Source organism: Mchenga conophoros, linkage group LG17 (genome assembly GCF_057382185.1).
Source record: "Mchenga conophoros isolate Kocher_MC1m ecotype Shallow Benthic linkage group LG17, M_conophoros_male_GT1.1, whole genome shotgun sequence".
Lineage (NCBI taxonomy): Eukaryota > Metazoa > Chordata > Actinopteri > Cichliformes > Cichlidae > Mchenga > Mchenga conophoros.
Window position 1 is genome coordinate 17,139,625 of NC_140542.1, and position 23,103 is coordinate 17,162,727.

Sequence of the window (23,103 nt, forward strand, 5' to 3'; positions counted from 1 at the left end):
AAGAGATCAGAGGTCATTCAAACCATCGTCTTTATTCAAAATACAAAAAACATTTGATTATTTCTGATGTAAACAGACACAGGTCATACTGATTCTGGAGCTGCAGGTCAGGTGAGCAGGAAGGTTCAGGTGTATGGCATATTTTTCCAAGACTGAAACTACTGATTATTAAATTCTTATTTACTCACAGCCCAAACGCAGACACCTGCAGGTTCAGTCAGGCATCAAAACACTGGCTCACTCATTTAGTGCATTTAAATTGATGCTTCAGGTTTTACCTGAACAGGTAAACACCGAAGTAGAGTCTGACCCTCTCAGGCCTGCTAGACCTATTACCTGGTCTAAAAACAAAAACACCTGGTGTGAGAATACTGCAACGGCCTTTATTGAAATTTGAACATAGAAACCTCCCAGAAAGGTGTCGGCATGACAACAGAACAGGGAATACACCTGCAGACCTCCACCCGTTTGTCTCAAATGTTCAGTTTCTGTACAGCTGCACCTTCCCTCCAGTCAGGGTTTCCTACTGTTTGGGGGAGGGTGCAGTAAGCAGTGTCTGTGTCGGGTCCAGGGCCCCTGGTTCAGGGGCCGGTGGGGTTCCAGGGTCCTTGGATGTTTTGGCTCTGCAGGATACTCTGCAACTCTTTGAACTGTGCCACCGTCTGATCCTTCACATCGGGGTTTGAGATCTGCAGCCGGATGCTGTCCGTGGACCAGCTCAGCTCTCCGGAGAACATCTCTGTCAGGATCCGGGCCACCACAGGAATCACCTGAGGACAAAAACAACAAAAAACACTGTGAGACATCCACAGGTGTCTGGAGCTCCATGAACATGAGGCAGTCAGGAGGTTGAAAGGTGACTTGGCTTGTGTGTCTGCATCCCACACAGTGAAACTTTATTCCTAACGCTGGGTTAAAAACAGGAAGTGCACAGAGAGAAAGGTGTGGAGGGAAAACTACACGCTTCGAGGGAATTATTCATAAATGTGTTTAGTCGCACACCCACAGACAGGTGACCAGGAGAGGCTACAGAACAGATATTCAACATTTTACTAAAGAATCGGGTTTGTGCTTTGGGCAGAAAAAATTGGATTCTTACATGTGCGCCATGTGTCAACAGCATGTAGAAAGCAAGACTATCATGTCATATTTGACCTCCGACCTCACATTTATGTTCACATCTGCATTTATGTATCTGTTACCTCTTTAACAAAGTGCACAGAAACAGAAAGAGCTGCTGAGGTAACAAGAAATATACTGAAGTACAAAGGTGGAAAGTAACAAAGTACAAATACTTTGTTACTTTACTTAAGTAGAATTTCCAGGTGTCTGTGGGCCAGTGCAAGTGTGGGGAAGCATGAAGGCAGTGACACTTTTTTAAGTGGCAGCTAATTTCAAATGCAAGATTGTTAGTGAGTTTCCTTGCTAACAACCTAGCTGCTGAACTTCTCAGGGAGAGAAAAGAATAAGAGGTAACTTCAGTCAGAGGTGGAGGAAGAAGACAGAAGAGGAAGAACAAAGGGTATATTTAAAGGTGAGGCCTGCTCAGGGAGATTTAATGATTACATGTGATGTCATCATTTTAATCACATCTGTGTGTGATGAGTTTTCATATTGTGAAACGTGCTGCATAACAAATCAAGTAAATAAACTGTGTGTTATTCAAACATTGCATGAAGTGCAGATAAACAGGTTAGCGTGCTGATGTAATGTAGATTACATAAAGCGCAGCAGAGATTAATATGAAGTTAAGCTGATGGCGCTGAGATCAACACTGAATTCCACCTTTGTACTAACGGATACAACTGTGAAACATCTGCTGACACTGTGTTCAGGTCAGCTGATCACAGCCTGCACTGTGAGCTGGGACTCGCCCCCCGCTGAGCCCCCTTTACCTGTAACACGTTTTCCTGAAGGCAAACTCAGCCTCTACCATGGAGGCAACATAAACTACCTTTTTTAAATTCTTTGTTTACATCACAGATTCAAGATGAGTGCATTCATGAGAAATAAATTTCAGATTTGAATAGCGTTTTTCATTTATTCTCATTTACTAATACTATGTTATTATTGTATTAATATAACACAGGCTCCTTTTACCTTTGCATAATAATAGCTGATAGAGATGTCCTAATCCTAACCTAATGAGTACACGTCACAGTGTGTACTTTTTCACTTTTACTTGAGTAAAGACGTTGAATCAGTTCTTCAACGTTTACTGCAGTATTTTTAAGTATCTGCACTTCAACTTAAGTACAGAATGTACTTTTACCACCTCTGCTGTAATGTACTAATATACAATAAGTTCAGGGAAATCATGTCCAGTTACTTATGAGCTGCACCTGCATGTTTGTGTAATCAGAGTAAATTTGTCATGGAAATGTCTGAGTTTTACTGCAGTACAAACTTTGTGAAGTATGTTTTAAACAACAAAGATGACAAATATTAGCACAAACCTGTTACATGTGACCTGACAGCTTCATGCTAGCATCACATATATCAACAGAGCTAAAACTGACCCAACAGAGACCACACATAATAGAGGACACACTCTTGACCTACTGATCTCCATGGGCCTGAGCATTTTAAAGGTTACTGTGTCTGATGTGGGCCTGTCTGATCATTACTGTGTTTTCTTTGAAAGTATAATTTCAGCCCACATAAATATGTCAACAGCAGTGATCACAAAACGGTGTATAACTGAAAACAGTAGTGAAATCTTTTACCAAGTTTTCCCATTAACACCTGACCTGTCCAGAGGTTCAGTCAATGAGCTCGTCAATAGCTTCAATGCTAAAATGTTAAATGTAATGGATACAATTGCTCCCATTAAGGTGAAGGTTATCTCTCCACACTGGTGAAAAATGAAAAAAGAGAGTGTAGGAAAGCTGAGCGCAGATGGAGAAAAACAAACCTCCAGGTTCATTATGACATCTATAAAGAGAAACTTCACAATTATAATTTACACCTGAGGAGTGCAAGGAGGTCATACTTCTCTGACATCATCACCAAAAACAGCTCGGGTCCTATTTGCTATAGTTGACAGGCTAACAAACCCTCCTGTGTCAGTGGCAGCTGAACTTCATTCAACCATGGCCTGCAATGACTTTGCCAAATTCTTCACAGACAAAATCCAAAAGACTAGACAATAAATTGGTACATCAACAGCAGATAGGGTATGTACTGTATCCACTAAAAAAATGTTTAAACACCATCAAACAGTTTCACCCGATTAACAGCAAAGACCTGGAGGACATCTTAGGTCAACTGAACTCCTCCTGCTGTTTAGATGTCCTGCCAACAAGTTTTTTCAAAAAGGTCTCAAAGACTTTAGAGTCAGACCTGTTACAGATCGTCAACTTTTCCTTAATGTCAGGTGTGTTTCCAGAACCACTAAAAACTGCTGTAATCAAACCTATACTGAAAAAGGACAATCTCGACAAGACACAAATGAACAACTACAGGCCGATCTCAGATCTCCCATTTTTAAGTAAGATCATTGAAAAAGCAGTTTCTCAACAGCTCAATTACTTCTTAACACAGAATAACTGCTATGATGCCTTCCAGTCAGGTTTTAGACAGAACCACAGCACTGAAACCGCTCTGACCAAAGTGTTTAATGACATATGTCTGAATACAGACAGTGGAAAAATGTCAGTCTTAGTTTTACTGGATCTCAGTGCAGCATTTGATACAGTTGACCACAACATATTACTCAAACGACTGGAGAACTGGACAGGTCTTTCAGGAACTGTACTAAACTGGTTCAAAACATACGTAGAAAACAGGAAATACTTTGTATCAATAGGTAACTTCACATCTGAGCAGACAAGTATCACATGTGGAGTTCCCCAAGGTTCCATCTTGGGACCCCTTCTGTTTAACATCTACATGCTCCCACTGGCACAGATTATAAACAACAACAAAGTAAACTATCACAGCTATGCAGATGACACACAAATATATATCACAATGTCACCAGGAGACCGAGGCCCTGTACAGGCTCTTGGTAAATGCATTGAGGAAATCAATGACTGGTTGTGCCACAATATTCTCCAGCTAAACAAAAACAAAACTGAGGTAATAGTCTTTGGCGCCAAAGAAAAACGATTACAGGTCACCAGAGAACTTCAATCTATACATCTAAAAACCACAAACCAGGCGAGAAATTTGGGTGTAGTGATGGATGCAGACCTAAACTTGGAAAAACACATTAAGACAATAACAAAGTCAGCTTACTATCACCTCAAGAATATATCAAGGATAAAAGATCTGATGTCTCAACAGGACCTGGAAAAACTAGTCCATGCATTCATCTTTAGTAGGCTTGATTACTGTAACAGCATCTTTACAGGTCTACCTAAAAAATCAGTCAGACAACTACAGCTCATTCAGAACTCTGCTGCTCGAGTCCTCACTAAGACCAAAAAAGTGGACCACATCAGTCCAGCTCTGAGGTCTTTACACTGGCTGCCTGTCCGTCAGAGGATAGACTTTAAAGTTTTGATGCTGGTCTATAAAGCTCTGAATGGTTTAGGACTAAAATACATCAGTGACCTCCTGACCCAGTATGAACCTTCCAGATCCCTCAGGTCATCTGGATCCGGTCTTTTATCAGTTCCCAGTAAGAACCAGACATGGAGAAGCTACATTCAGCTTTTATGCTCCATATATCTGGAACAAACTCCCAGAAAGCCTCAGATCAGCTGAAACACTCAGTTTATTTAAATCCAGGTTGAAGACTCACCTATTCTCAGCTGCATTTGAATAAAGCACCAAATCCCCACTGTTTTACTTTTAAGCTCAAATTTCAAAACTTACATTTTAACTACTGGTTTTATCTACTATTCCTTTCTTTTTTTCTATTTTAAATCATGCTTTTTATTTGTTTTTGTTTTTTAATGTCTCTGTAAAGCACTTTGAATCGCCTTGCTGTTGAATTGTGCTATACAAATAAACTTGCCTTGCCTTTTCATGAATTTCCAATGGGAGCTGACACTGACTATTTCCTGGCATCTGCAGGACTGAGCTCTGACTCGGGTCATGTTGTTTAGTTAGGAGTTTGGAGACAGACAGGTTCTTCACAGCAACATCAGCCAATAGGAAGTACTGAGGCTGCTCAGGAGGAGGTAAGTGATGTAGTGAAGGTTAACTGGAGGTGGAGGGGTGGAGCTCATAAAGATTCTGGTTCTGACGTGTTCGGACCCAAGGCTTCTTCATTTTTTTGCACTTGTTATAAAACCGTTAGCACTGCCACTCAGTTTAAGCTCTGCCCCCTCACCTGCACCATAATAAGCTTCTTCTCTTTCGGTTTATTGTCGGGCCAGTCCTCCCCGAAGCAGAAGTAGATCTCGAAGGGCGGCGGATTCGGGGCTTCGCCTTTCTGGAACAAGATCAGCCCTGCGGACAGAAGCATGTCGGTTAGAACATATCAGGCAGCATGTCAACAATCCCGCACACCAAACTCACCTTGCAGGAAGTCATTGAGGCTGAAGACCTTGATCTTCTTCTCTCTCTCCATGGGGTTGGACGGGCCGTGTTCTGGCATGCCCGGTCCAGACCAGAACACCTTACACTGGCAAAGGCGGACGGCGTAAATGTCCTGCTCACAGATCTCCAGGATCAGGCCGCGGTCCATCACGTCCAGCAAGGCCTCGGTGTAAAATCGCTGTTTCTCGTTCTGCATCTCTGATGTTCCCGGGAACAGCACCTGCTGGAGGTTGACAGGTCCGAACAGGTCCACCTGCTCTGGGGTCGGTTCCAGGTGTCCGTAGTACAGCCGGCAGCCCTGAGGGTTACTGACGGTCAGAGAGCCCATTGTACGGCCCCGGTACTGGAACTTCAGGTCCAGATCTGTTACTATAGCAACACGAGATACAGGACCATTACTGTGCCAGTAGAGGGGGGACCATGAATTAGCAACAGTCACCACAGTAAAGCCACCAAAACAAATCGTTATCGGGACAAGAAATGACATCAGGGTATGAGATTTTGGTCATAAAGCACAGCCCTAATGTTCACCTGTGAATGCGCAGGTGAACCTCATGGGTCTGTGAAGGTAACCCTGAGCTCTGCTTTGTGGTGCTGTATTGTTAAAGTGTGACATCAGAGTTGGTTTGATGGTAAACTGTCTGAGCAGCGCCACGTGTGGTAGCGTTTTAGCCCTGAATCTGTGACAGGAAACTGCATTAGAGGTCAGGACTCACGTGGGACGCTGCTCAGCAGGTCGTACTTGCAGGGCTGGTGGTTCTGAGGCTCTGCCTGGTTCTCGACGCCCACCATGCCGCTGGCCTCCATTAGGTCCGGCTCTGGTTGCGCAGTGGCAGCGTTCAGATCCTGAAGTCTATTATGGAGGAAGTGTGCCTGACCCTGGAGATCAGAGGTCATGGTGATGTCAGGAAGCAGAGGCACTGGGATATGCGGTGGTCCAAATGTCCCGTTAGGGGGTAGGCTGAACTGGTTCATCTCTGAGGGAGCCGGGAAGGAGGCAAAGGGGGCGGAGTCACTCAGCCTGGGGTCTAAGGAGACATGGCATCATCACATTACATCAACAGCCACAGTGTTTCCATGGTGACACTGAGTCGAAGGTGTACTTACTGATGGAGAGGTCCATCAGGTTCGGCATCTGAAAGGATCAAAGTGTTTCGGTCAGTCACGTGAGAACATGTCAGACTGTTTACATCATATGATCGTTCTCACCTCCTCGTCATCGTCCTCAGCGCCGTCTGAAACACAAAACGGGGATCATCACTTCCTGTCATCATTGCACATCAGAAGGTTACAGTCATGCAGGTGAAGCTCACCTGCATGACTCCCGGGGTGCTCGCACACTTCGTAGATCTTGTACGGCTGGACCGGCGTCTCTTTGGTGCCATCATACTTCAGCTGAAACTCGCGGCTTTTGTTCAGAGCACAGCGCAGATTTGCCTTCCACTTGGCAGGGTCGGGTTCATCTACTCCCTCCTGGTACTTCCCCGTCTCCAGAGCCCATGCCTAGGACACACAGACCAGGGCATAACTCACATCTGACAGATAGGACTCACCTGTGCTCAAGCTGAGAGATGTTTTGCTGTGCCAGCAGTTTCCCTTTGTTTCCAGTGTTTATCATAGGCAACCCTACTCAAAGTCAATAAACACTCAGACTGACACACAAAAGAGGAAGCAGTCAGCAGAGGAGGAGGAAGTGACATCATCACCTGTGTTCAAACTGAAGTTGTTCAAAAACTGTGAAACGAAACTCCGCTGGAAGGAGGAAGTCAAACGCCTACTTCCTCTTCACATGTGTCACTCAAGAACCCGCTTGTAGTTTTTACTTTGGTTTGTCTGTGTGTGTGTCCGTGTATGTGTGTGTCCTTGTATCTGTTTTTGTGTGTGTTTGTGCACATGTGTGCATCTGTCCGTCTGCGTGTGTTTGTATTTGTGTACATGTTTAGACATCTTGTGAGGACAGAAAAAATGGTATGCTACTATACTTGTAGGGACTAACAATTACCTATGAGGACAAAATGTGTCACCATGTGGTATTAGTGACAGGGTTACAATTAGCTTACTTAGGATTAGGCATTCATTTTTGATGGTTGGGGTTAGGGAAAGCATTATGAAATGAGACGAGGTCCTCACAAAGATATGAAAACGAGTGTGCGTTACTATTTTCTGTAAAAAAAAGTTTTTTGAAACTTGAAACATGATCACAGCAGATGCTATATCAGAGGTTAGAGGTCAGGTGTGAAGGGTTAACCTGACCTTGAAGATGGTGTTCTCCTCGTCTGACACGGGCGTGTGGCGCGTGGCGTGTTTCCAGGGGATCTGGAAGAGGCGGTGGTCCGCGCTGAGCCACTGCAGACCGGGGTACCTGCCGCTGTTCACCTGAGCCAGCAGCCAGGGCTTCAGGCGGACACGCCGGGGCTGGACGCTCATGCTGGGAGGACTGGGAGCGAGAGAGGATTCGCTCAGACCGCGGAAACGGTCCCTGAGCACGAGCCGCTTCTGACACTTCGGAGCTTTGAATTGATAACTGTAATAAGTGAAAAATTGTCGAGGAATGGGTTTTTGATCGAACTGTTTCACTCCGCGCGGGTTCACGAGCACAGATACATGACTGCGTGTGCGCGCTGGGCGGATGGACTCACCTGGCCGGGTCCGGTCCTGGTTCAGAGTCTGCGCGCTGTGTTCCTCCTCTGCGGCGTGACGTCAGCAAACAAACAAAGAAAGGAACAAAAACAAACAAACAGAGGGCGGCGGAGCGCTGAAGGGCCGGAGAAAAGTCCCGAGACAAACTCGTCCTCAGTCCGATCACATGACGTCAAGTTAACTTGAAGGAAAACTGCTTCCGGTGGCAGATCAGCTCTCGACAAAATAAAGCTTCCGCAGAAGTTATTTAAAAAAAACAGAAAGAATCAAACTGATGCACAGTTACTTAAATAGCCATCCCCGAGGAACCCTAACCATGCATCTGTTTGAGAGGAACCAGGGCCCTGTGCTTCGTACGTCGCTTACTACATCCAAGATCAAATGAAACATCCAAGACCAAATCATCGCGCTAACTCTGAGCTCGCTATTCCGGTTCCCCGAACACACCTGTTGTTGACGATTAGTATAGCTGGATGAAGTAATGTGAGATCACTGGGTGGCCCAACAGGGGCTACGCATCGATAGTAGAAACATTGATCGGCAACCCTTTGATTGGTCGGCGAAAATGTCGAAGGAGCGCGCTCAGTATTTTTCGGCAGCAGAGCAAGAACTCTTGAGTGAGGGATTTCAGGAGTTTCAGAGTTTAATTAAAACGCAAGGGAACACTGCAAAGGCTGCAAAAGCAAGGAGAGAGGGCTGGCAGAAAGTTGCTGACAAATTAAACTCGTAAGTAATGTAATAATAATAATGGATTGGATTTATATAGCGCTTTTCAAGGCACCTAAAGCGTTTTACAATGCCACTATTCATTCACTCTCACATTCACACACTGGTGGAGGCAGCTACGGTTGTAGCCACAGCTGCCCTGGGGCAGACTGACAGAAGCCAGGCTGCCATATTGCACCATCGGCCCCTCTGGCCAACACCAGTAGGCGGTAGGGTAGATTTATCATATCACACCATATTATCCAATATTATATTACATTATATTATATTATAATATGTTATATTATATCCCCTTTCACATTAGAGCCACAACAGGACCCACTAGAACATGGGAACAAGTAAAAGTGAAATATAAGAATATTCTACAGAATGGTAATATTTATCACTTATATTGCTTGTCGTCTCTTGGAAAGAGACCCTGGAATACTCTGTTTGTTTGTTCATAACAGCAACCAAGAAAAGGGCAGAGCAAAAAAAAAGACAGGTGGTGGTCCTGCACCCCCTCGTCAACAAGTTGGTTAAGTGAATAATACCCTCACGGGAAAATCGATATCTCTCTATGAGCACACTGTCGCGCTGAGCTAAAGGATCCTGTCTGTCCCGCAATATACGCTGAATTCTGAGGACTCTCCTTATCAATCTTGCACCTTCTGCAATGGGTGGCTCGCGTAAACGGACAGGACATGGCTGCGACAGACTTCCCAAATCCACCTTCGCTTTTATAGCCGTGGTCTCTCATCTTGATTACACGAAGTAATTTACAATTACTACTCTGAAATATGAATTACATCTGTAATAATCACATACATGTAATAGAATGTTAATAGTATATTTCCCTTTTTTAGGGAATGACCTGTATGTATCTGTGTGAAATCAATAAAAGGATCAAGTGCTGCATTATCTTTAGTTGCATTGATGTTATTTATTTATGGTGAAACAGTGGTGGAATATCGCTGTTGCTTTCGTATGAATGACGCGGACATACCTGCGGCCTGATCCTGTAAACATCCTGTTTACATAAAGTAAACCTGCTCCCCAGCAGGTTTACGCTTACGGCTCTGTTGCTATGACAGCAAGTCCCGGATGGGCTTCGGGGAACCGAACGATCCAGGATCACGCGAAATCGTCAACAATCTCATCCAGCTAACTCACTTAGCGCGGTACGAAGAACGGGCCCCAGGACAGAACCACACCGCAACAAACAAACATCCTGACAGTTCTAAACGCTAAATCTTTTATTGTGAAGGTGTGTCAGGCGGCATCCGGCGAGTTACGCCTCTCTTCAGGTAACTTTACGGACTTTGTTTTCTTTGGTAGTCTCCAGGATCCTCCCTTCCTCCTTCCGGAAACTTAAAACAAGCGTTTAGTTTTTGTTGACCTGTTTATCACAAACAATCAATATCCATTCAGAAAGAATTAATCAGAATAAAACAATAAAGAGCACAACAGAAATTTGACAGATACCAATGAAAAATATTAAATAAAATGTGTTTTATTATCAGACATTATCAGTGCAGGTAATCAATACTGATCCGTTTTATAAATTTTTCTTTATGTGTTTAATATGCTTTTTTCTGCAACACGATGATGTCACAAGGACTACCGGTCACGTGATCTCTCACTGGAAACATGATAACTGTTTTTAGTGTGAAGAAGAGCCAGGGAGAAGTGAGGAAGGTGAAGAGCTTTAGTTTCCACCTCGAGAGCTGCAGTAGGGGATGATGATTTTTTTTTTACAACCAAAAAAAGAAGAAACTGATCAATAGTCCTGATTGATAAACATGAACACAAGACTGACTCCTCAGGTGACAGGTTAGGGTAAGGTAAATGTAATGTATGTTTGCACTGATTGCCGATCACGCTTCAACTGAGTCGTCCTCGGTCAGAAGGAATGGTACTCCACAGTGATGTAGTTCAAATAACTTTACTAAGGAGGTGGCAGATGACATCAACAGGATGTACAGCGTTGGTAGGGAGGCATTACAGTATTCACATGCAGGTAAAGGGGGTGTGAGTGTGTATATGGGTGTGTGTGGTCATCTGTAAACAGAAAAACAAACATTTGTATTAACCACTATGGATAGCAGTGTACCCCTTCTACAGTACTGTGGGTTTCCAGCGTAATGTTATACAATCTGCCATAACCTCATGGCCACTAGATGGCACCCTAAGACCATAAATTAATTTCTGGCTCGGATATACATTGGCAAACCAGACCTCTGCAGATTACAACGCTTCAGAGAATAAACATAGTAAATAGTTACATCCACCTACAACCACAATGCTTGACAGTAAGTCATATATGGAATGAAATCTGGGCTGAACACAAGCCTGCCTGTAGTAGGTCAAAAAACATATCTTAGCGATAGCAACGGGACTAGCCTCTTACGTAGCAAATTACACAGATAAAGTCAAACAAGCATCACTCTCATCTTACAATACTCACATGGTAAGCACGCACACAGTATTAACTCACACAGGAATGCAAGTAAATACGTTATCCTCCGACACACCTCCCATCTGTGCAGAACTGCACTGAACACGTTCCCAACCGGAAGTACAGATACCGAGGTGCATCATGGGTAACGTAGTATAAACAGTTACAATGAACAAGCGGACTTTTAACAGTAAAGGATGGATGGACAGACAAATGGATACCTGGATTGATGATGGCTGGATGGACGGACAGATGGCTGGGTTGATTTTACAAATGTGTCTGTAAAATCCTGATTTATTAAAGTCGAGATCTGATTATCAGAACAAAATTAATTAATCTTCTGGAAACAATAAAAAGACTGACATCATTAAAAGTTTGTTTTTATTTTTGAACTTTTTTTCTCCACAAAAACCCCCCAATAAGGCCGCCAGAAGAAAAAAAAGTGAATCACGAGTATGACTAAAGTACAGTTTGGATTCCTGCTCTTTAATTGGCTGAATATGTGACTTGTTTCTTTCTGGTTTCTGATTGGTAGGGTTTGGACACCAGTGGCATCTCCTCTGATCAATCAGTCTTCATGTTTTCGTCTCTCTGAGGCATCCCAGTGTTGACTGCTGGTATGTCTTCACCATGAATACTTGCGGGCTCAACTGGCAACCTCAGATCCTCCCAGGTGTGAGCTCCACCTTCATGTTTCTCTGCAACAGTAAACAGGTGTGATGATGATGATGGAGGAGGAAGAGGGGGTCTGGTCCTGCTCTCTCCAGGCTCGCTGAGCTGTGATGATGATGGAGGAGGAAGCAGAGATGGCCTCCTGGTGTAAACTCCTTGTCTGCCATGAAAACTGCCAGACTGACGAGTAAAAGCTCTGCTGCCGTGTGACGACTCGTCCACGAAGACAGGTGGGCTGCTCACCTGAGAATCACACAGCACAGGTCAGTCTCTCACCTGAGTCAGACTGCGCATAAAGTCCTGCTATAAACAGGAGCTAAAGAGGAACCAATGTGTTAAATAGTAAAATCATGACATCAATGAAAGCTGTGTTTGAGGACTTCAGGATCTACTGTTCACCACATGACACGAGTACTGAAACCACAGGAAGCGACATCACATTCAGAATAACTCACCATGTGAAACCACAGTAACCTCTGCAGAGAGATGACACACATGACTCAGTTTAATATCTGAGACACAACAGATTTTATCATCTGAACCTGTGAGCGGAACAAACCTCAGAAACAGCAGTCTGAATATGTGATGCTGCAGAAACGCTCTAGACAACAGTTTAACATCTCAGTCTGACTCATAGCTTCATGTTTCAGGCGGTTCAGCAGAATGAACACAGCATTTATTTCCTCATGAAATTTCAAACAAAAGACTATTCAAAGATTTCTAACCTGTGGTTTAATAAAACGGGTCAAAGAGGCAGCTGTCATAGGCTTCAACACCAACTCCATGAAAGGTGGATGGGTGGATGATGAATTACATCACATTAGACCCTCATGCTCTCTGTCCGGCTGGTGTGTGAAATTCAAACACCCCCTCAGGTGTGTTAAAGGTTTTACTTCGTACCACATTGGGATGTTTTCCGAAGGCGATGGCGGGGCGATCCTCAGGGTTCTGCACGCGTCTCCTATGGACGGTCCAAAGTAGCAGAAACAGAATCGCAGAGAGCAGCACGATGAGGATAAGCACAGCGATTCCTCCTGCCAGCGTGCTGTCCACGTCTCCAAACAACTGTTGCTCCTTGAACGCACCACTTGGCACTGAAACACAGAAGTTATTTCAGTAAAAGCATCATGGGAGCTGTGAATGTGTGTGTGTGTTTATCTAATAAAGGAAACAGATCAATGTCCTTCCTACTCATCAAAGAATTAGTGATCAGTTACCTTTGACCGCTCGCATTCAGTCCCCTCTTGTAAGTAAGTAAGTAAAATTTTATTTATATAGCACATTTCTAAATAAAAGATCACAAAGTGCTTCACAAGGTATAAGACAAAAACAGACAAAAGTTAACAAAATGCAATTCTAAAAAGATGTGTTTTTAGTTGTTTTTTAAAAGTGAGTCCGCAGATCTTAAGTTCTGAGGAAGAGCGTTCCACAGTCTGGCGGCCACAGTGGCAAAAGCTCTGTCTCCCTTGGTTTTCAGCCTTGTATGCTGAATAACAAGTAGGCCCTGATCACAAGACCTCAGTGACCTACTAGGGACATAGGGCTGTAAAAGTTCAATGATGTAGGCTGGTGCTTATCCTTGAAGAGCTTTAAATGTCAGAACCAGTATCTTAAAATGGACTCTGAATTCAACGGGGAGCCAGTGCAGCTGTATAAGCAACGGTGTTACATGAGAGTACTTAGATGTTTTTGTCAGAAGCCTTGCTGCAGCATTTTGGACAATCTGCAGACTGCAGTTTTTGTTTAGACATGTAAACAGTGAATTACAGTAGTTCAATCATGGTGAAATGAATGCATGAATAACAATCTCCAGTTCAGTATGAGATACTAAAGGGCTCAATTTAGAAATGCTTCTTAAATGATAGAAGCAGGACTGAACCAGAGATTTGACGTGAACATCCAGGGTAAGAGCAGAATCAAAGGTTACCCCTAGGTTCCTGATAGACGATTTCACAAATGTTGAAAGAGGACCAAGAGCATTCATTATGTTAGGTACATGTCTGTCTGGAGCACATACAAGGACTTCGGTCTTTTCTTCATTAAGTTGGAGGAAGTTGTCAGCCATCCAACCTTTGATGGATTCTAAGCACACATTTAGAATCTGCAGCTTAGAAACATCTTCTGGTTTAAAAGAAATATATAGCTGGATGTCATCTGCATAGCAGTGGTAGCGAATGTCCTCAAAGGGGCTCAAAATATGCCGGAGAGGAAGTAGATATATTAAAAACAATAAGGGCCCCAGCACAGAATGTTGTGGCACACCATAGGACAGGGACGTGGAAGATGACCTGTACTTAGAGACCGCCACAGAAAAGTATCATTCATAGAGATACGAGGAGAACTACTCTAAGGCAGACCCAGATACACCAACCCAGTATTTCAGCCTTTCAAGAAAAATGTAATGGTCAACGGTGTCAAAGGCTGACGTGAGGTCCAACATTAGGAGTACAGAACATTTTTCTGCATCGTTTTGCATCAGAATGTCACTGGAAACTCTAAGAAGGGCTGTCTCAGTAGAATGAGCTCCACGAAAGCCAGACTGAAATTTGTCAAATATATTATTGAATGTGTGAATGTGAGTGTGAATGGTTGTCTGTCCCTATGTGTTAGCCCTGCGACAGACTGGTGACCTGTCCAGGGTGTACCCCGCCTTTCGCCCTATGACAGCTGGGATAGGCTCCAGCGCCCCCCGCGACCCTGAAAAGGAGAAGCGGAAGCGAATGGATGGATGGATGGATGGATATATTATTATGTTTGTCTAAAACTGCTGTAAGCTGCTTAGCCACAACCTTCTCTAATATCTGAGCAATTAACAGTATTTTTGAGATTGGTCTGTAATTGCTAGTGAGAGATGGGTCCAGCGTGGTTTTTTTTAACAGGGGGTGTATAGCAGCAGTTTTAAAATAAGCATGGACTTTACCAGACCCCAGTGAGGTGTTAACTATGGTGAGCACACAGGGACCAATAGAGTGGAAGACATTTTTGAAATACGATGCGGGTAAAATGTCGAGTGAACAGGAGGATGCTTTCATTGCATTAACTATTTTTACCAGCTCTGATAGTGAGACGGGTAAAAAGCTTTCTAAAATGACAGGCCGAGATGGCGTAGGAACTGACAATGCAGATGCTGGTGGGGACAATTTTTTCCTTACATTACTTATTTTTTCTAGAAAGAAAGAAATGTTTCACAGTCTTCATTAGAAGGAATAATGGCAGCAGGTGGAGCAGGAGTAACAATATCAGTAATAGTGTCAAATAACACCTTGTGTAATGTCACAGCTTCATGTTTGTAATATGTGTGTTTGTATGTTCATATTAACGCATGTTCTCAGGTTTCATGCTCACCTGCTTGGCCTCTCTGCAGGACTTCGATGTCCACTGAAGCTGACACTTCTTCTCCCGACTCTTCATCTCTGGCGATGACCTGCAGAGCGGACATTAGATCATTGTTCACGGGTCAGCCTTAAGGTTAAAACCAAAAATCATCCAAAGTAATGATTAAAAACTGTTGTGTTTGTTTGATTTTTCTAGACCAACATTAAAGTGTTCAAAGAGCTGAAGGGGATTCACACTGTGAAGCTTTTAGTCCTGATCTTCAGTCTCTCCTCCTGCTGATTCTGGTGTTTGGATCACTTCCACCTGAAAGATGTCTCACTGCAGCCCGAGGCCTTGTTATTTCACAGAGATGTTTTCTTACAAATCCAAACAGATTTATTTTTAGCATTCTTTGACTACAGGGGGACTTTTCTTTCTTCAGCTTAGTTTGTTTCTGTAGAATCACACTAAAACTGAAAAATTGTACTGCAGTGAAAAAAAACTACTTTGCTGTCTTCCTATTGTCTCCTCATCGGTTGAGGCTCTGCTTTTTAACCACCTGTCACTGCCATCAGACAGGGGTTTTGCACCCTTTTTTTAAACATCTGCAACTCCCGTAACCCCCAAACCATTTGCTCAGTTGAAAGAATTCCAATGGTTCCTGAAAGCAGTGAGTCTGTGCTTTTCACTGATATTAGGGTCATTACTGTAATCTGCTAAGCATGGTGTCACAGCAGCTCCACAGAGACGTTTTTGCTGTTTGCTGTGTTGTTTTCAGTTTTATTTTCCAAGATTTGGATGTGGCGCCCTGCCTGGGGTTCCAATAATGACTCTAATATCAGTGAAAAAGCACAGAGTTAATGCTTTTTGGACCTATTGGAATTTTTCGATACCGCCAAATGTTCAAGAGTTATTGTAATATGACCTAAAAGTTCTAAAACCCAGTTTTAACAAGTTAATGTGCTCCAGGCCTCTGTTTCTAGTTTCATTGGATAAAAGTATTTATTCTCAGCCTCTTCAGCCTTTTATTCTGTGAAGCATGTCTTTAAGTTTTTAAAAACTTGTGGTGCAACTGCACTCTGTCCGCTCACTGGGTGCTGGACACCAAAAATTGAACGTCCCAGAGAAGAATCAATGTGGATCTGAAGCTGAGGTCCAGAACTTTTTCAGAGTAATCTAAACCAGGTAGCAGTAAGAGTTACTGAGGATCACCTCAGACCTCTGGGCTGACCTTGGTCTATTTTCAGCATCTTCTTCCTGTCATATGGTGCCGTTTGTCTCTCAACATGAACTTTACTGATATCACTTTAGCAGATAGCAGATGTTCCTCCATCTTTCTGTGCTCATAAGTTTATATTAGCGTAACTACCTCTCTGCAGTTAACCATCAGCTACACTTTCACTGATGTTCCAAACATGGCTGTTAGTTTCTTGCTTACTCCATATTTGAGGCACAGCTGTTTTATTTCAATCGGAACATGATCTATCATCGTGAGATATAAACTATCTAATTTCCTGATGTTAAACATTATTCTACCAAGCACACTGATCATTTTATTGGAGGTGAAGGAAACTGGACCTGGTAATGGTCACTGACCTCCTGCAGACACTGATACACACAGAGAAACCATCCAGGATAGATCCACCCTTTAAAATAATTTCAGGTTCAGCTAATTCAAACCACATCCAACCAACCTGGGATTAAAGTTAACAAACTGAAAATCACCTGATTCCCATCTTACAGGTGAAGGTCAGGCCCATCAAGCCTCTACCCCTCATTATTGCTTATTCAGACTTCTGATATTATTTTAAGGTGGAAAAATTCCACCTATAAGACCATGGATCCACTCTCTCAATGAGACATTGAGTTGGTGCTAGCAGCGGCAGCTAATCGTGATACTGGTGGTGACAGTATACTGGTGGTGTTTAACAGGTGAGTTGGTTTGATCTATGTCTAACTCACCTGTAGGATTTGTCTGTCAAAGGCGCGTAGTTGGTTTGTCTTGGCGATCAGAACCCCCTCCTTTGTGACTTGATACAATTCGGATGGAGGATGGAGCAAATAGTGGATATTTGGGTTCCTGCCCTGTGATTTGACAGTAGAGATGACTCACTGATATGATGATGTAAGTAACACAGGTAGTGTAGCATGTGTTCTTACATCAGGGAAGTCACGGTCTGACACCTGGACCTGCAACACCTGGTTCCCATAGGTGGAGACGATGGAGGCAGGGCTAGAGCTCTGGATGATGAAACCTTTGTAAGTGGTTCTGTTGAAGGCCGGAGGAAATGCGTTCTCATAGAGAACTCTGACCAGAACTGACGCCACACTGTACTTCAACCTGTCATCCACCTGGCATACCTGTACAGGTGAGAGGGAAAGTAGATGTCTCACAGTTTTCAATTCAATTCAATTCAATTCAATTTTATTAATACAGCCCCAAATCACAATATCAGTCACCTCAAGGCACTTTATATTGTAAGGTAGACCCTACACTAATGCATAGAGAGAAAAACCCAACAATCATATGATAAGTGCTATGAGTTTGGCAACAGTGGGACGGAAAAACTTCCTTTTAACAGGAAGAAACCTCCGGCAGAACCCGGCTCAGGGAGGGGCAGCCATCAGCAGTGACAGGTAGGGGTGAGAGAAGGAAGACAGTATAAAAGACATACTGTGGCCAATTGCTGTGAATGAAGCAGAAAACAGGAAGGTATGTCGTTACCATGATTGTGAGCATGTAGTTTGTTGTCAGTCGATGATCATCTGCTGCTCTGGTTAACCTGATCTCACCTGTTGTGTTGTTGATCGTGAACCTGCCCTGATCATCACCTGTGGGTGAAGCAAACACACCTGTACACACATGTTTGTACATGAGTCTAATGGTGAGTGTGAGTGAGTCTGACCTGAGAGGATGGTGTAGGTGAGAGGAGCATTGATCCCTTTGTCTCCATCCTCTGCTGTGATTGGGCCAGGAGAAAAGTCCAGACCCACGTCCTGAAACAAAAAATAAATAAATAAATACCTGCAGGTATGTGGACAGGTATAAAACTTGTTCCCTAAATGCTGGGACGCTAAAATCTAAATGACTTGAAAATATTGTGATACTGAAAAACATCTCCAGAAACATTGGGCTGTTTTTATTGACATTTTATGGTCTGGTAATGTTTTCAGAAGCCAGTTTGTAAATAATTGCATCCACCTGGTTCCTCGGGTATTTACCTGGTGTTTCTGTGTGATGTTGGTTGTGTAGGTGGGATTCATGCAGACAGGCACACCTGGAGACACAGGTGTGCAGGGCAAGAAGTGAGGATACTGGTCATCACCATCCTCGATGTTGATGTTGAGAACAGCAGATGTGTTGAACTTGTCCACAGTGTTTGATTCCTGTCAGGTATGTAGAGGTGTGACATTATTTTCACTTTTCTGTGATAATTTGACGATCAGATATCACAGGGTTTGTTTTTTTTGTTGAATAGTCTTGCATTCCTGCTGGTTAGAGTGTAATGTCCTGTGATGACTTCGCAGTAAAATAAAACCTCTGACCTCACCCTGATTACCTGGATGTATCACCTGTCTAAATGTTACCTGGGCCCACATGATGAGCTGCAGGTGAGTTCTCGTCTCATAGTCCAGAGGTTTGTTCAGAACTACCTTTCCAGTATTGGGCAGGTCGATCCTGAAGAACTCGGCATCTTGCTGCAGGCAGACAGATGACAGGTGAGATAATAAAGAGCTGCAGCTCGTGGTCAAGCAGCAATTGGTGGGCGTTATTCTTACTGATGACGGGTCGATGATGTAGCTGATCATGTCCCCATCTGCATCAACAGCCTTCACAGTGAAAACCACCGAGTTCACTGCTGTCAGCTACACACAAAACAATGAAAAATCCTGTTTACACAGGTGAGGAAACACCTGAGGCACCTGTTAAAACGATGTACATGTGATGGATGCTCATTGGCTGGTTAAGATGAAGGTAATTTTTCTGGTTGTACCTCACTGATGGTGAACGGCTGAATTGTCTCCAACAGGAAGTTTGGTTTGTTGTCATTTTCATTCAGAATCTCCACCAAAATCCTGTAGTTACCCTGAAACAGGTGCAGACTCACCTGAGCGACTCTGAGTCATCAAATGTATTTACCGCTCAGCACAGGACCTCAGATGACTTACCTGTATGATGTCATTTTCATAGCAAATTAGCTCTGCAATGAGCACTGATCCCTCCACCTGTCAGACAGAGATCCAGCATGAGGTGAGACATTTTAAGATGTATTTCTGCTGCAGGTGAGAGGTGTTCAGGTGTACCTCTCGGTCGAGGACTCTGAACACTGAGGAGTTGAGTCTGATGGTCCGGCCCTCTAAGTAGAACCAGTTGGCGTTGCGTCCCGACAGACACAGGCGGATGGTGTTAGCTCGTGGACCTGCAGTGATGTTGATGCTGGAGATGAATTCACCTGTTGGACTATTCTCTCTGACTGAGGTGAAGATGTCGGAGCCCTCCCGACATAGGCTCGCTGAGGATGAAGCAGAGGATATCTGATGTGTCCGTGGCAGTGAGGACGATCAATAACTGATTATGGTTTCATTGATCCGGTTCTGTTGTTATCTAAAGACATATTTAAAGACAAACTTCTCAGGAGTGTCTGAAAGTAGAGAGTTACTTTTTTAGTCCTGATTAGGACTTCAGGATCTTTTTATCACATCACCTTAAACCAACCTTAGATTACTAGCCACATTTAACCAAATCATGCTGCACCGTATTTACCTCACATTCCCATTATTTTACAGTTGCCAGTTACCCAATCGAGCACGTCTTAGGACTTGGAAGGAAGCCAGGATATCCGACAGAGCCCACACAGGCATAGATCATGCTCAAAAAACCCTAATCCAACATTGAGATTCAAACCGGGAACCTTCTTAGTAACCGCTGCACCACCGTGGACAAAAAGGCACTGACGACGGCAAAGTGCCTGATATCAGAGAAAAGCCGTTTTTGAATTGTCTTACCTATAACAACATTATAAGAAAGTCTGAGAGCCACCTGCCACAGCAGCAGCCTGCAGGACCTCAACATCTTCATCTTTGACCTCCTCCACCTGGTAACACAAAGTCAGTGAGCAGTATAGGTAAAGAGCATCAACAAAGTCAACCAACCAACAATCAACACAACCAGCCAAGTTTCTCAGGTAGGGAGGGCTAGAGCCTATCCCAGCTGTCTGAGGGTACACCCAGGGGACTGTGGGAGGAAGTCAGAGTACATGCAAACTCCACACAGAAAGGCCCCAGTTGGTCAAATTGAACTTAGGAACTTCTTGCTGTCAGGCAACAAGTGTGGCTCAGTGGAATATGTAAAAAAAAACCCTATATATCTTGAAATATATTTGATATATGAAGTTATGACTGAGATGAAATGACCTTAGTCTCTACACCATCGTCTAACTGCTGTGGATTTCTCTCTAATATTGTTGTTCATCACCTTATAGTATAAAACATCTGGCTCAGCTCCGTTGAGGTGATTTGTTAGCCTGTTTGTGTGAGTTCTCAGATTCATTTCACTTGTTTCATAATCACTGTGTGAACGTAACATCTGAGCAGATTTTATCTATGAGCTGGAAATACGAACTCAGAGGTCACAGTGTAGTCTGCTGTGTTCACATGTGACAAAAAGGTCCTGAGGTGGAACTCTGCAGTGGTCAAACAGAGCTGACCTCAGAGCGGTGAACAAACAAGACGTGACCAAACTGAAAATATGAGCCCTGAGCTCTGCCGCGGTCCACTAAAATGTCACATGATCATATTTTTTATGACCTTCAGCTGCAGCTGTGGAGTCAAAACTGGATGAAACTCAAGCTGTGGTATTTTTTTTAAAATTTGGATCAGCGAGAGGAGGATCAGAGGCTGACACCGCTGCTCATATGTCTTTATCAGGTCATCACGACTTTATACGTGTTCAGCTGAAAATCATCACTGCACCTTATCCAGGTTTTATTTTGAAAGGCTCTGCTGTGTTCTCTCCATCTACATCAGGGATGCTCCTGCAGCCTCGAGGATGTGTAGAGTCTCATAAAAAACAGACTGATGATGAAGGCCTATGATTGAAACGTCCTCCTCGAAGGTTTCCTGCTGGTGAACAGTTTCCTGCATTGGTCTCCTCAACCACGAGCTCAGCTTCCTTCTCTTCAGTCCCTGTGTGCTCAAACATAAACCTCACACCTCAGTTTGATTCAAGGTCCCATCACAGGCTGAAAAAGCTTGATCAAACTTGATGGAACAAAGTGTTTAATGTTCGCCATACATGCACACACTCACGCACACTCACACACGCACAATCATAGTACACCACAGTAATTAAGTAACAGATAAAGTGACAGAAAAGTTCCTGTCTTTTTGCAATCTGCTATAGAAATGTCTTTTTTTTTTTTTTTATCATGATGGGTTCCCAGCTTAAAAGAAAAGAAAGAACAAACATTTTCTGTAAATGAAAAAAAACTTCCTGTTACAGGGCAGTGCTATCGAAACCTGGAGCAACATTTCTTTGTCATTTAGAGAAACTGAAATGTGCCACCGGAGTTGTACTTCTTTATCTTATATTCAGATGACTCAGGGATTAAATGTGCAGTTAAACATCTTTACGCTGACAGGAAGGCCAGTTTCACCGGTCTGACCCCCCCCCCCCCCGTACGAGGCCCAGGATGTGAAAGAGTTTAACATCCCTGATCGAAAGTGTAAGAGAACAGAGGAATAAAATGACACAAATCACAAGGAGTAAAACAACACAGCAACAGACACACACGACCAGAGTTTTTACAGCCACTGGTTCAGATCGCTGCGTGTTGGCCTGTGTTAACCCTTCACCTGCCACTTCACTTTTTCCTCTTACCAACTCTTCATCCTCACACAGACTCACCTCGCTCTCTTCTGCTGGCCTACAGTCGGCCGATGTCTCTTGACCTTGCTGCTGATTTCATCCTCATGTCATCACACATTCATGTTTTTGTGTTTCAGCCTTGATCTGTTGTTCTGCTTTGTCCCCAGAGAACAGAGCGCCTTGTCACTGTGTGTGTGTGTGTGTGTGTGTGTGTGTGTGTGTGTGTGTGTGTGTGTGTGTGTGTGTGTGTGTGTGTGTGAGAGAGAGAGAGAGAGCATTAGAGGCTTACCCGGCATTAATGAGCAGGATAAGTAGGCCAACATGCACATGCTGCAGGACTTTGAAGCAGCAGGATCCTGTTGGTTCCACCTGCTGCTGCTTTCAGAGCTTATTTCAAACACACAGAAGTAAAACATCCACATCTTTGGAGACGCTGTTTTAGTCAGTATTTCCTGTCAGAGAGCCAATAAGCTCTCAGCTGACTCCTTTATTGTTAAGTTTTGTTTGTAGAAGAAGAAAATGTTTAATTAATGTGGTGTTACAGGAGGCTCTGAGTGGGGTGGGCACACAGACAAACACAGAGCCATAAATGAACACGTCCTGTTTCACAGGTCACAGGACTGAACATGTCACATGACTATGAGTAACTGTCACTGCCATCTGCAAGGATTCTAATCTTGGGTTGAGTTACCACCTTGTCACATGTCAGAAGTTCTTTTGTCTCATTGGTTGTGGCTGCTGTCACGTGTACAGTTTTCCTCACTGACGTTCATGAACATTCAGTTTCCTGTTCGTCATATCTGTCCAGGTTCTGGTAGTGTTGAAAGCCTGAAAAGGAGGCAATTTTTCTTCCTTTTCGTCTGGTGCCGTGTTTGATCCATTCGCTTCCACATCTGGAAAGTCTAAAACAGCTGTGATTCTTGCATTCAAGCCCTTTATTTTGGCAGGAATGAAG

At 43.6% G+C, this 23,103-nt stretch overlaps 2 protein-coding genes across 12 annotated transcripts; both read right to left on the bottom strand.

Moving 5' to 3' along the window:
- Positions 1-13: 13 nt before the first annotated feature.
- Positions 14-10,071, bottom strand: irf5 (interferon regulatory factor 5). 2 transcript variants are annotated; one of them, XM_085251373.1, is made up of 9 exons: positions 8,130-10,071; positions 7,744-8,000; positions 6,804-6,993; positions 6,700-6,725; positions 6,598-6,625; positions 6,207-6,518; positions 5,470-5,859; positions 5,282-5,400; positions 14-770 (listed from the first exon to the last, which is right to left on the bottom strand). In XM_085251373.1, the coding sequence occupies exons 2-9, from the start codon at positions 7,915-7,917 to the stop codon at positions 582-584; spliced, it is 1,428 nt and encodes a 475-aa protein (XP_085107499.1). In that variant the 5' UTR covers positions 7,918-8,000; positions 8,130-10,071; the 3' UTR covers positions 14-581. The 2 variants fall into 2 exon arrangements, with proteins under 2 accessions (XP_085107499.1, XP_085107498.1); XM_085251372.1 differs by having other exon boundaries at positions 7,744-8,014.
- A 261-nt stretch (positions 10,072-10,332) lies between these two features.
- On the bottom strand, positions 10,333-22,447 carry cdhr5-rs (cadherin-related family member 5, related sequence). 10 transcript variants are annotated; one of them, XM_085251356.1, is made up of 17 exons: positions 22,188-22,447; positions 20,288-20,376; positions 19,586-19,794; positions 19,451-19,507; positions 19,276-19,368; positions 19,061-19,147; positions 18,869-18,979; positions 18,503-18,667; positions 18,074-18,277; positions 17,956-17,967; positions 17,441-17,641; positions 17,243-17,365; positions 15,311-15,389; positions 12,866-13,059; positions 12,421-12,441; positions 11,303-12,208; positions 10,333-10,896 (listed from the first exon to the last, which is right to left on the bottom strand). In XM_085251356.1, the coding sequence occupies exons 2-16, from the start codon at positions 20,358-20,360 to the stop codon at positions 11,858-11,860; spliced, it is 1,980 nt and encodes a 659-aa protein (XP_085107482.1). In that variant the 5' UTR covers positions 20,361-20,376; positions 22,188-22,447; the 3' UTR covers positions 10,333-10,896; positions 11,303-11,857. The 10 variants fall into 10 exon arrangements, with proteins under 10 accessions (XP_085107482.1, XP_085107481.1, XP_085107483.1 ...); XM_085251355.1 differs by having other exon boundaries at positions 20,288-21,466; XM_085251357.1 differs by lacking the exon at positions 22,188-22,447 and adding an exon at positions 21,254-21,948.
- Positions 22,448-23,103: the final 656 nt, after the last annotated feature.